At 38.6% G+C, this 13,102-nt stretch overlaps 2 protein-coding genes across 2 annotated transcripts in view; both read right to left on the bottom strand.

The window, feature by feature from the left end:
- ZNF571 (zinc finger protein 571) overlaps positions 1-13,102 on the bottom strand; it is a 183,991-nt gene that overhangs the window by 79,994 nt on the left and 90,895 nt on the right. The gene's annotated exons all lie outside the window — the stretch shown is intronic.
- LOC132480629 (large ribosomal subunit protein eL33-like) lies at positions 12,088-12,429 on the bottom strand. The gene has a single exon (XM_060085010.1). It carries the CDS (start codon positions 12,427-12,429, stop codon positions 12,088-12,090), a length of 342 nt encoding a protein of 113 aa, XP_059940993.1.

The following is a 13,102-nucleotide window of genomic DNA, read 5'->3' as shown; positions in this document are numbered from 1 at the left end:
CATGCGGAATCTTTAGTTGCAGCATGCAAATCTTAGTTGCAGCATGCATGCAGGCTCTAGTTCCCTGACCAGGGGATGAACCCGGGCCCCTGCATTGGGAGCTCAGAGTCTTACCCACTGGACCACCAGGGAAGTCCTGTGTCTGGCATGTTTTTAATCAACATTACAGCTCTGAGATGAGTCCTTGTTATGGAGTATAGGAATAATTCCTGTAGCCAGCTAGTAAATATTTTGGGTTTTGTGTGCCAGATGTTCTCTGTCACAACTGCTCAGCTCTGCCAGTGTAGCATGAAAGCAACCATAGACAACATGTAAACAAATGAGTGTGGCTATATTCTGGTAAAACTTTATAGACACTGAAATTTGAATTTCATATAATTCTTACATGTTGCAAAATGCTATTCTTATTTTTATTTTTTTTACATCATTTAAAAATGTAAAACCTTTCTTAGGTCATTGGCCATACAAAAATAGGTGAAAGGCCATATTTTGTCCGTAGGCTGCAGTTTTTCAATTCTTACTATGATTTATTCATTCTGTATTGACAAACATTTGTGTGATTTCCAGTTTTTTCTTACTATGAATAAATCTGCCATGATCAATCTTAAAATATTTTTTGGTAGACATAGCAATCATTTCTATTAGGAATCCAAGAGTGGAATAGCTGGATCATAAAGTAGGTCTACATTTATATGTGTAGGTACTGTCAAACCATTTCCCAAAGTCTTTGTGTCAGTCTACACATATGTCAGCAATGTAAAGGATTCCAGTTGCTCCATATCCTCTTGAACACTTGGTATTGTTAGTCTTTTTAAATTTTTACAATACTAGTAAGTGGGTAGTAGTATCTCAGTGTGATTTTAATCTCCATTTCCCTGATTAATACTCACTTTGTCATCCTTTCATATATCAACCATTTGGATAACCTCTCTGTTGAACTGCCTGTTTAACTCTTGACCATTTCATTAAAGTCAGTTTGTGGGGTTTTTTTTCCTATTTATTTATAGCTATTTGTATATGCTGGGATATGAGGCTTTTTTTTTTTTTTTTTTTTTTTTTTTTTTGCGGTATGCGGGCCTCTCACTGTTGTGGCCTCCCCCGTTGCGGAGCACAGGCTCCGGACGCGCAGGCTCCGGACGCGCAGGCTCAGCGGCCATGGCTCACGGGCCCAGCCGCTCCGTATGGGATCCTCCCAGACCGGGGCACAAACCCGTATCCCCTGCATCGGCAGGCGGACTCTCAACCACTTGCGCCACCAGGGAGGCCCGAGGCCTTTTGTAGGATATATTTATTGTAGATATCTTTCCCAGGATATGGCTTGCCTTTCACTCTGATAGTGAAGTCTTTTTTTTTAACATCTTTATTGGAGTATAATTGCTTTACAATGGTGTGTTAGTTTCTGCTTTATAACAAAATAAATCAGCTATACATATACATATATCCCCATATCTCCTCACTCTTGCATCTCCCTCTCACCCTACCTATCCCACCCCTCTAGGTGGTCACAAAGCACTGAGCTGATCTTCCTGTGCTATGTGGCTGCTTCCCACTAGCTATGTATTTTACATTTGGTAGTATTTATAAGTCTATGCCACTCTCTCACTTCATCCCAGCTTACCCTTCCCCCTCCCTGTGTCCTCAAGTCCATTCTCTACATCTGTGCCTTTATTCCTGTCCTGCCCCTAGGTTCATGAGAACCTTTTTTTTTTTTTTAGATTCCACATATATGTGTTAGCATATGGTATTTGTTTTTCTCTTTCTGACTTACTTCAATCTGTATGACAGACTCTAGGTCCATCCACCTCACTACAAATAACTCAATTTTGTTTCTTTTTATGGATGACTAATATTCCATTGCATATATGTGCCACATCTTCTTTATCCATTCATCTGTTGGTGGACACTTATGTTGCTTCCATGTCCTGGCTATTTTAAATAGTGCTGCAATGAACATTGGGGTACATGACTCTTTTTGAATTATGGTTCACTCAGGGTGTATGTCCAGTAGTGGGATTGCTGGGTCATATGGTAGTTCTATTATTAGTTTTTTAAGGAACCTCCATACTGTTCTCCATAGTGGCTGTATCAATTTACATTCCCACCAACAATGCAACAGGGTTCCCTTTTCTCCACACCCTCTCCAGTATTTATTGTTTGTAGATTTTTTGATGATGGCCATTCTGACTGGTGTGAGGGGATACCTCATTGTAGTTTTGATTTGCGTTTCTCTAGTGATTAGTGATGTTGAGCATCCTTTCATGTGTTTGCTGGTAATCTGTATACCTTCTTTGGAGAGATGTCTATTTAGGTCTTCTGCCCATTTTTGGATTGGGTTGTTTCTTTTTTTGATATTGAGTTGCATGAGCTGCTTGTAAATTTTGGAGGTTGATCCTTTGTCAGTTGCTTCATTTGCAAATATTTTCTCCCATTCTGAGTGTTTCATCTTGTTTATGGTTGCCTTTGTTGTGCAAAAGCTTTTAAGTTTCATTAGGTCCCAGTTGTTTATTTTTGTTTTTATTTCCATTTCTCTAGGAGGTGGATCAAAAAGGATCTTGCTGTGATTTATGTCATAAAGTGTTCTGCCTATGTTTTCCTCTAAGAGTTTTATAGTGTCTGACCTTACATTTAGGTCTTTAATCCATTTTGAGTTTACTTTTGTGTATGGTGTTAGGGAGTTTTCTAATTTCATTCTTTTACATGTAGCTGTCCAGTTTTCCCAGTACCACTTATTGAAGAGGCTGTCTTTTCTCCATTGTTATATTATTGCCTCACTTATCAAAAATAAGATGACCATATGTGTGTGCGTTTATCTCTGGGCTTTCTATCCTGTTCCATTGATTTATATTTGTTTTTGTGCCAGTACCATACTGTCTTGATTACTGTAGCTTTGTAATATAGTCTGAAGTCCAGGACCCTGATTCCTCCAGCTCCATTTTTCTTTCTCAAGATTGCTTTGGCCATTCGGGGTCTTTTGTGTTTCCATACAAATTGTGAAATATTTTGTTCTAGATCTGTGAAAAATGCCATTGGTAGTTTGATAGGGATTGCATTGAATCTGTAGATTGCGTCGGGTAGTATACTCATTTTCACAGTGTTGATTCTTCCAATCCAAGAACATGGTATATCTCTCCATCTGTTTGTGTCATCTTTAATTTCTTTCATCAATGTCTTATAGTTTTCTGCATACAGGTCTTTGGTCTCCTTAGGTAGGTTGATTCCTAGGTATTTTATTCTTTTTGTTGCAATGGTAAATGGGAGTGTTTCCTTAATTTCTTTCTCAGATTTTTCATCATTAGTGTATAGGAATGCAAGAGATTTCTGTGCATTGATTTTGTATTCTGCTACTTTACCAAGTTCGTTGATTAGCTCTAGTAGTTTTCTGGTAGCATCTTTAGGATTCTCTATGTATAGTATCATGTTATCTGCAAACAGTGACAACTTTATTTCTTCTTTTCTGATTTGGATTCCTTTTATTTCTTTTTCTTCTCTGATTGCTGTGGCTAAAACTTCCAAAACTATGTTGACTAATAGTGGTGAGAGTGGACAACCTTGTCTTGTTCCTGATATTAGTGGAAATGGTTTCAGTTTTTCACCATTGAGAACGATGTTGGCTGTGGGTTTGTCATATATGGCATTTATTATGTTGAGGTAACTTCCCTCTATGTCTACTTTCTGGAGGGTTTTTCTCATAAATGGTGTTGAATTTTGTCGAAAGCTTTCTCTGCATCTATTGAGCTGATCATATGGTTTTTCTCCTTCAATTTGTTAATATGGCATATCACACTGATTGATTTGCATATATTGAAGAATCCTTGCATTCCTGGGAAAAACCCCACTTGATCTTGGTGTATGCTCCTTTTAATATGCTGTTGGATTCTGTATGCTAGTATTTTGTTTAGGATTTTTGCATCTATGTTCATCCATTTTAATGGCCTGTATTTTTCTTTCTTTGTGACATCTTTGTCTGGTTTTGGTATCAGGGTGATGCTGGCCTCGTAGAATGAGTTTGGGAGTGTTCCTCCCTCTGCTATATTTTGGAAGTGTTTGAGAAGGATATGTGTTAGCTCTTCTCTAAATGTTTGATAGAATTCGGCTGTGAAGCCATCTGGTCCTGGGCTTTTGTTTGTTGGGAGATTTTTAATCAGAGTTTCAATTTCAGTGCTTGTGATTGGTCTGTTTATATTTTCTATTTCTTCCTTGTTCAGTCTCAGAAGGTTGTGCTTTTCTAAGAATTTGTCCATTTCTTCCACGTTGTCCATTTTATTGGCATATAATTGCTTGTAGTAATCTCTCATGATCCTTTGTATTTCTGCAGTGTCAGTTGTTACTTCTCATTTTTCATTTCTAATTCTATTGATCTGAGTCTTCCCCCTTTTTTTCTTGATGAATATGGCTAATGGTTTATCAGTTTAGTTTATCTTCTCAAAGAACCAACTTTTAGTTTTATTGATCTTTGCTATTGCTTCCTTCATTTCTTTTTCATTTATTTCTGATCTGGTCTTTATGATTTCTTTCCTTCTGCTAAGTTTGGAGGTTTTTTGTTCTTCTTTCTCTAATTGCTTTAGGTGTAAGTTTTGGTTGTTTATTTGAGATGTTTCTTGTTTCTTGAGGTAGGATTGTATTGCTATAAACTTCCCTCTTAGAACTGCTTTTGCTGCATCCTACAGGTTTTGGGTCATCGTGTTTTCATTGTCATTGTTTCTAGGTATTTTTTGATTTCCTCTTTGATTTCTTCAGTGATCTCTTGGTTATTTAGTAGTGTATTGTTCAGTCTCCATGTGTTTCTATTTTTTAATGATTTTTTCCTGTAATTGATATCTAGTCTCATAGTGTTGTGGTCAGAAAAGATACTTGATATGATTTCAATTTTCTTAAATTTACCAAGGCTTGATTTGTGACCCAAGATATGATCTATCCTGGAGAATGTTCCATGAGCACTTGAGAAGATAGTGTATTCCGTTGTTTTTGGATGGAATGTCCTATAAATATCAATTAAGCCCATCTTGTTTAATGTATCATTTAAAGCTTGTGTTTTCTTATTTATTTTCATTTTGGATGATTTGTCCATTGGTAAAAGTGGGGAGTTAAAGTCCCCTAGTATAATTTTGTTCCTGTCGCTTTCCCCATTTATGGCTGTTAGTATTTGCCTTATGTATTGAGGTGCTCCTATGTTGGGTGCATAAATATTTACAATTGTTATATCATCTTCTTGGATTGATCCCATGATCATTATGTACTGTCCTCTTTGTCTCTTGTAATAGTCTTTATTTTAAAGTCTATTTTGTCTGATATGAGAATTGCTACTCCAGCTTTTGGTTTCCATTTGCATGGAATATCTTTTTCCATCCCCTCACTTTCAGTCTATATGTGTCCCTAGGTCTGAAGTGGGTCTCTTATAGACAGCATATATATGGGTCTTGTTTTTGTATCCATTCAGCCAGTCTATGTCTTTTGGTTGGAGCATTTAATCCATTTACATTTAAGGTAATTACCTCTATATATGTTCCTATTACCACTTTCTTAATTGTTTTGGGTTTGTTATTGTAGGTCTTTTCCTTCTTTTGTGTTTCCTGCCTAGAGAAGTTCCTTTAGCATTTGTTGTAAAGCTGGTTCGGTGGTGCTGAATTCTCTTAACTTTTGCTTGTCTGTAAAGTTTTTAATTTCTCCATCAAATCTGAATGAGATCCTTGCTGGGTAGAGTAATCTTGGTGGTAGGTTTTTCCCTTTCATCACTTTAAATATGTCCTGCCACTCCCTTCTGGCTTGCAGAGTTTCTTCTGATAGATCAGCTGTTAAGCTTATGGGGATTCCCTTGTATGTTATTTGTTGTTTTTCCCTTGCTGCTTTTAATATTTTTTCTTTGTATTTAATTTTTGATAGTTTGATTAATATGTGTCTTGGTCTGTTTCTCCTTGGATTTATCCTCTATGCAACTCTCTGTGCTTCCTGGACTTGATTATTTCCTTTAGGGAAGTTTTCAACTATAATCTCTTCAAATATCTTCTCAGTGCCTTTCTTTTTCTCTTCTTCTTCTGGGACCCCTATAATTCGAATGTTGGTGCGTTTAATGTTGTCCTATAGGTCTCTAAGACTGTCCTCAATTCTTTTCATTTTTTTTCTTTATTCTGCTCTGCGGTAGTTATTTCCACTATTTTATCTTCCAGGTTACTTATCCGTTCTTCTGCCTCAGTTATTGTTTTATATATATATATATATATATATATATATATATATATATATATATATATATATATATATATATATATATATATATAGGCTGTGTTGGGTCTTCATTGCTATGCGCCAGCTTTCTCTAGTTGTGGTGAGTGGGGGCTACTCTTAGTTGTGGAGGGCGGGCTTCTCACTGTGGTGGCCTCTCTTGTTGCGGAGTACAGGCTCTAGGCACCTGGGCTTCAGTAGTTGCAGCATGCGGGCTCAGTAGTTGTGGCAAACGGGCTCTAGACACAGGCTCAGTAGTTGTGGCACACAGGCTTAGTTGCTCTGTGGCATGTGGGATCTTCCTGGACCAGGGCTCAAACCCTTGTCCCCTGCATTGGCAGGTGGATTCTCAACCAATGCCACAGGGAAGCCCTGCCTCACTTATTCTGCTATTGATTCCATCTAGATAATTTTTAATTTCATTTATTGTGTTGTTCATCACTGTTTGTTTGCTCTTTAGTTCTTCTAGGTCCTTGTTAAATGTTTCTTTTATTTTCTCCATTCTATTTCCAAGATTTTGGATCATCTTTACTATCATTATTCTGAATTCTTTTTCAGGTAGACTGCCTATTTCCTCTTCATTTGTTTGCTCTGGTGTGTTTTTACCTTGCTCCTTCATCTATTGTGTGTTTCTCTGTCTTCTCATTTTGCTTCACTTTATCTCCTTTTCGCAGGCTGCATGTTCGTAGTTCCCGTTGTTTTTGGTGTCTGCCCCTAGTGGCTAAGGTTGGTTTAGTGGGTTGTGTAGGCTTCCTGGTGGAAGGGACTAGTGCCTGTGTTCTGGACCTTGTCTTTCTGGTGGGCAGGACAATGTCTGCTGGTTTGTTTTGGGGTGTCTGTGACCTTATTATGATTTTAGGCAGCCTCTCTGCTAATGAGTGGGGTTGTGTTCCTGTCTTGCTAGTTGTTTGGCATAGGGTGTCCAGCACTGTAGCTTGCTGGTCGTTGAGTGGATCTGGGTCTTAGCATTGAGATGGAGATCTCTGGGAGAGCTTTCGCCATTTGATATTACATGGAGCCAGGAGGTCTCTGGTGGGCCAATGTCCTGAACTCGGCTCTCCCACCTCAGAGGCACAGGCCTGACACCTGGCTGGAAGAAAGAATAAAAAAAGAAAAGAAAGAAAGAAGAGAGCAACCAAACCAAAAAACAAATCCACCAATGATAACAAGTGTTAAAAACTATACAAAAACAAACAAACAAATAAACAAAATGGACACACAGAACCCTAGGACAAATGGTAAAAGCAAAGCCATACAGACAAAATCACACAAAGAAGCATACACATGCACACTCACAAAAAGAGAAAAAGGAAAAAAAATATTTTTTAAAAAGGAGGAAGAGATCAACCAAATCAATAAACAAATCTACCAATGATAATAAACTCTAAATACTAAACTAAGAGAAACATAAAGCAGGAACAAGTTAGATGAAAGCAAACCCCAAGTCTGCTCCCGAAGTCCACCGCCTCAATTTTAGGATGATTCGTTGTCTATTCAGGTATTCCACAGATGCAGGGTACATCACGTTGACTGTGGGGATTTAATCCGCTGCCCCTGAGGCTGCTGGGAGAAATTTCCCTTTCTCTTCTTTGTTCGCACAGCTCCTGGGGTTCAGCTTTTGATTTGGCCCCGCCTCTGTGTGTAGGTCGCCTGAGGGCGTCTGTTCTCTGCCCAGACAGGATGGGGTTAAAATAGCAGCTGATTAGGGGGCTCTGGCTCACTCAGGCCGGGGGGAGGGAGGGCTACGGAATGCGGGGCAAGCCTGTGGCAGCAGAGGCCGGCATGACATTGCACCAGCCTGAGGCGTGCCGTGTGTTCTTCCAGGGAAGTTGTCCCTGGATCACGGGACCCTGGCAGTGGCGGGCTGCACAGGCTTCCGGGAGGGGAGGTGTGGATAGTGACCTGAGCTTGCACACAGGCTTCTTGGTGGCTGCAGCAGCAGCCTTAGTGTTTCATGCCCGTCTCTGGTGTCCGCGCTGATAGCCGCGGCTCGCGCCCGTCTCTGGAGCTTGTTTAGGCAGCGCTCTGAATCCCCTCTCCTCGCACACCCCAAAACAATGGTCTCTTGCCTCTTAGGTCCAGACTTTTCCCGGACTCCTTCCCGGCTAGCTGTGGCGCACTAGCCCCCTTCAGGCTGTGTTCACGCAGCCAACCGCAGTCCTCTCTCTGGGATCTGACATCCAAAGACCGAGCCTCGGCTCCCAGCCCGCACCCGCCCAGGTGGGTGAGCAGACAAGTCTCTCGGGCTGGTGAGTGCTTTTCGGCACCAATCCTTTGTGCAGGAGTCTCTCCGCTTTGCCCTCTGCACCCCTGTTGCTGCGCTCTCCTCAGTGACTCTGAAGCTTCTCCCCCACTCCCCCGCCCAGCCCCAGTCTCCGCCAGTGAAGGGGCTTCCTAGTGTGTGGAAAATTTTCCTCCTTCACAGCTCCCTCCCAGAGGTGCAGTCCCGTCCCTATTCTTTTGTCTGTTTTTTCTTTTGCCCTACCCAGGTATGTGGGGAGTTTCTTGCCTTTTGCAAAGTCTGAGGTCTTCTGCCAGCGTTCAGTTGGTGTTCTGTAGGAGTTGTTCCGCACGTAGACGTATTTCTGATGTATTTGTGGGGAGAAAGGTGATCTCCACGTCTTACTCCTCCACCATCTTGAAGGTCTCTCCTGAAGTCTTTTGAAGAATAGATGCTCTTAATTTTAATGAAGTTCAATTTATTAATCTTTTGTTTATGGTTGATGTCTTTGCCTACCATAAAGACACGAAGGTAGAATTCTCTTCTTCTAGAGGCATTATTGTTTCAGCTTTCTCATTTAGGGCTATAATCCATCTCAAATTAATTCTTTTTATTTCTTTTGAGGTGAAGGTCAAGAGATTTTTTTTCCCATATGCGTAACAAGTTCTCCCAGCACTATTTATTGAACTTTTGTGATAAGACAAGTAACCTTATATGTGTGCATCTTTTCTGTACTCTATTTTGTTCTCATTGGTATATTTAGTTATTCTTGTACTAATAACAAACTGTTTTCTGAATAATATTGAAATATCACGGTATAAGTTTTAAATTTATTCTTTTTCATTATATTGGCTATTCTAGGTCCTATTCAGTTCCCATATATATTTTGAGAACGAGCTGGTTGATTTAAAACCTGGAGGGGGCTTCCCTGGTGGCGCAGAGGTTAAGAATCCACCTGCCAATGCAGGGAACCCTGGTTGGGGAAGATCCCACATGCCGTGGAGCAACTAAGCCGGTGCACCACAACTACCGAGCCTGTGCTCTAGAGCCAGCAAGCCACAACTACTGAAGCTGGCACACCTAAAGCCCGTGCTCTGCAACAAGGGAAGCCACCACAATGAGAAACCTGCACACCACAACGAAGAGTAGTCCATCCTCACCGCAACTAGAGAAAGCCCATGCACAGCAATGAAGACCCAACTCAGCCAAAAATAAATAAAATAAAAAGTAAATACATTAAAAAAGAAACAAACCTGGAGGGATTTAACTGGCTTTTCTTTGACTCTAAAAAAAAAAAGGTGAATTGATCTTAATACTGAGTCTTCCAATTCACAAATATGGTATATCTCTCCATTTCTTTAGGTCTTCTTTAATTTCTCTCAGCAGTGTTTTATAATTTTCACTGGAGAGGCTTTATGCCTTTTAAAAAGCAGCTTTATTGAGATATAATTAACATACCATAAATTTCTCCCATTTAAAGTGTTTAGTTCAAGTGGTTTTTAGTATATTCACATTCATGCAACTATCCCCACAATTTCTGATTTTAGAACATTATCATCACCTGAAAAAGGAACCCTATACTCATTAGCAGTCATTACCAATTCCTATCCCCTACCCCCCAGTTCCAGGCAACCATTAATCTTCTAATCTTCTATCTGTGTCTATATAATTGCTTATTCTGGACATTTCATATAAATAGATTCATACAATATTTATTTTTTGACTGAATTCTTTCTCGTAATGTTTGCAAGCTTTATCCTATTGTTGCATGTATCAGTATTTTATTACTCTTTATTGCTGAATACTGTTCTATTGTACAGATATGCTACATATCTTGGGGGAAAACATTCAGTCTTTCTCCATTAATTATGATGTTAGCTGTGATTTTTCATAGATGCCCTTTATTAGGTTGAGGAAGTTTTCCTCTATTCTGACTTTGTTGAGTGTTATCATGAATGGATATCGGATATTGTTAAATGTTTTTCCTATGTCTATGAGATGATCATGTGCTTTCTGTCCTTTATTAATATGATGTATTATATTGATTGATTTTTTCTTTTTTTTTGTTTTTTTGAGTTTTTTTGGCTGCATTGGGTCTTCATTGCTGTGTGTGGGCTTTCTCCAGTTGCGGTGAGCGGGGGCTACTCTTTGTTGTGGTGAACAGGCTTCTCATTGCAGTGGCTTATCTTGTTGCAGAGCATGGGCTCTAGGTGCACGGGCTTCAGTAGTTGCAGCATGTGTGCCCAGTAGCTGCGGTGCACAGGCTTCAGTAGCTGCGGCGCAGGCTCTAGGGTGTGCAGGCTTCAGTAGTTGTGGCTTGTGGGCTCTAGAGCACAGGCTCAGTAGTTGTGGTGCATGAGCTTAGATGCTCCAAGGCATATGCCCCTGTGTTGGCAGGCAGATTCTTAACCACTGTGCCACCAGGGAAGTCCCTGATTTTTGCATGTTAAGCCAACCTTACATTCCTGGCATAAATACTATTTGGTCATGGTGTATAACTTTTTTTAAAAAATTTGCTACTGGATTCAGTTTGTTAGTATTTTGTTGAGGATTTTTGTGCCTTTTTGTTACTTTTGTGGTTTTGTTTGCTATGGTAAATACTTTTGTTTTAAAATTTTACTGTTTAATTACTTGAAGCTAGTATACATGGACACAATTTATGTTTTTCTAGTCACATATCCAGTGATCATGCTAAATTTATTTATTCAAATACTTTTATAATTCTTTTGAATTTTCTAATACAAATTATGTCATCTGCAAATATTGTTATATTTCTTCTTTTCCAATCTTTATACCTTTTCCTTCTTCCCTGTTTATTGCACTAGCTTGGGCCTCCAGTATGACATTGAATGTGAGTATTGGTAGTAGATTTCCTTGTTTTGCTCTCTTGAAGAATCCAGCAAGTATATTATCTGTAGGTTATTTAAAGATGCTCTTTATCAGATTGATAAAAGGCAATTTTCTTCTATACCACTTTTGTTGAGAGTTTTTATGAATTTGTACATGACTGATATTTTGTATTCCATCAAATATTTGGAAGAATTCACCAGTGAAAATGTCCAGGAGGAGAGTTTCCCTTGTGGGGAAATTTATAATTAAACATTTATTTTTCTTAACAGAATTACTCAAATTTTATATTTTTTCTCATGTCATTTTGGTAAGTTATATTTTAAAAGGAATTTTCCATTATTTGAAGTTGTCAAATTTATTGGTATGAAGTTGTCCCTAATGCCTTATTTATCCTTCAAAACCTATAAAATCTTTTTCCATACCTGATATTTTTAGGGTTATTTTCCTCTTTCTTGGTCAGTCTTGCTAAGGCTTATCAATTTTGTTAAACTTTCAAAGAACTGGTTTTTGGCTTAGTTTATTTTCTCTATTACTACTTTGCTTTCTATTTTAGTGATATCAAACTTATCTTTATTACTTCCTTTTAAGTACCTTCTTTGGGTTTAAATTGATGTTCTTTCTTTTAGTTTCTTACAGTGGAGGCTTATACCATTCATATTCAATATTTTTTACTTTTTGATATATGCATTTAGAGCTAGGAACATGCCTCAAATTACTGCTTTTACTACAACCCAAGTGGTTTTTTTTTTTACAAGAGGACAAATCTTACACTTTTGTTTATTTACTTTTCAATAACTTTAAATCCTTGAAAGGTACAGCATCACACGGATTCTGTGTCCAATGGCCTTAGCAAGAAGATTGCTTTGGGATTTGGCATGAACCATGCCACTGTTTCCATGAACACCCATTATCTTTCCCCAGATTACTCTGGTTTTGTTAGGTTTTCCATCAGGAGTTACTGTGTTGTTCTTTGCTTTGTACACATAAGTACATCTCTTGCCTAGATAGAATTCAGTTTCATCTTGAGCATATATACCTTCAACTTTCAGGAGAGCTGTGTGCTCCCTCTGGTTCCATAGACCCCACTGATAGCCAGCAAAAATGGCCTTGGACCACAGCCTTCCAGACATATTTGTCATTTTAGAAGTCCTGTTCCTAACAGGCCCCACTTATTTGCCCCCGAAGTTCAGCTGCGGGAGCTCCACACACCTCCACAGGGTCCAAGATGGTTGAAAAAGCCCAAGTGTGGGTTTTTTTTCATTATTATTAAGGTCAAAATATTTTAAAATTTCTATTCTGCCTTATTATTTGACCCATTGATCTTATAGAATTATATTGCTTAAGTTCAGATAACTTGGGAATTTTTCAATATTTTGTTTTGTTATTGTTGATGATTTTTATTTAAATTCCATTGTGATCACACAATATACTGTACATGATTTCAATCCTATGAAATGTATTAAATCTGCTTTATGGCCCAGTTTATAGGCTATTTTGCTAACTGATCCATGTTCACTTGAAAAGAATATATATTCTGTCACTGCTAGGTGTTGTATTCTCTATTTGTTAAGTTGGCTAATTGTGTCATTCTCATATTGTTACTGATTGTTTTGGGACTACTTATATATGAGTTAATAGGACTTGTGTGTTAAAATCATTTATTTATTAAAGTGGCTTTATCTTTTTCTCCTTTTTAGTTCTGTCAATCTTTGCTTTCAGAGTAGAATTCTAAAAATTCTCCCACAGTGAGATATTATCTCAGTAGCTGATTGGCAAAAAAAGTTTTAAAGTGTTACAAGTGTTGTCAAGGAT

The sequence above is a fragment of the Mesoplodon densirostris genome, chromosome 19, assembly GCF_025265405.1.
Source record: "Mesoplodon densirostris isolate mMesDen1 chromosome 19, mMesDen1 primary haplotype, whole genome shotgun sequence".
Classification (NCBI taxonomy): Eukaryota; Metazoa; Chordata; class Mammalia; order Artiodactyla; family Ziphiidae; genus Mesoplodon; species Mesoplodon densirostris.
This window is presented reverse-complemented; position numbering and strand designations above follow the sequence as displayed.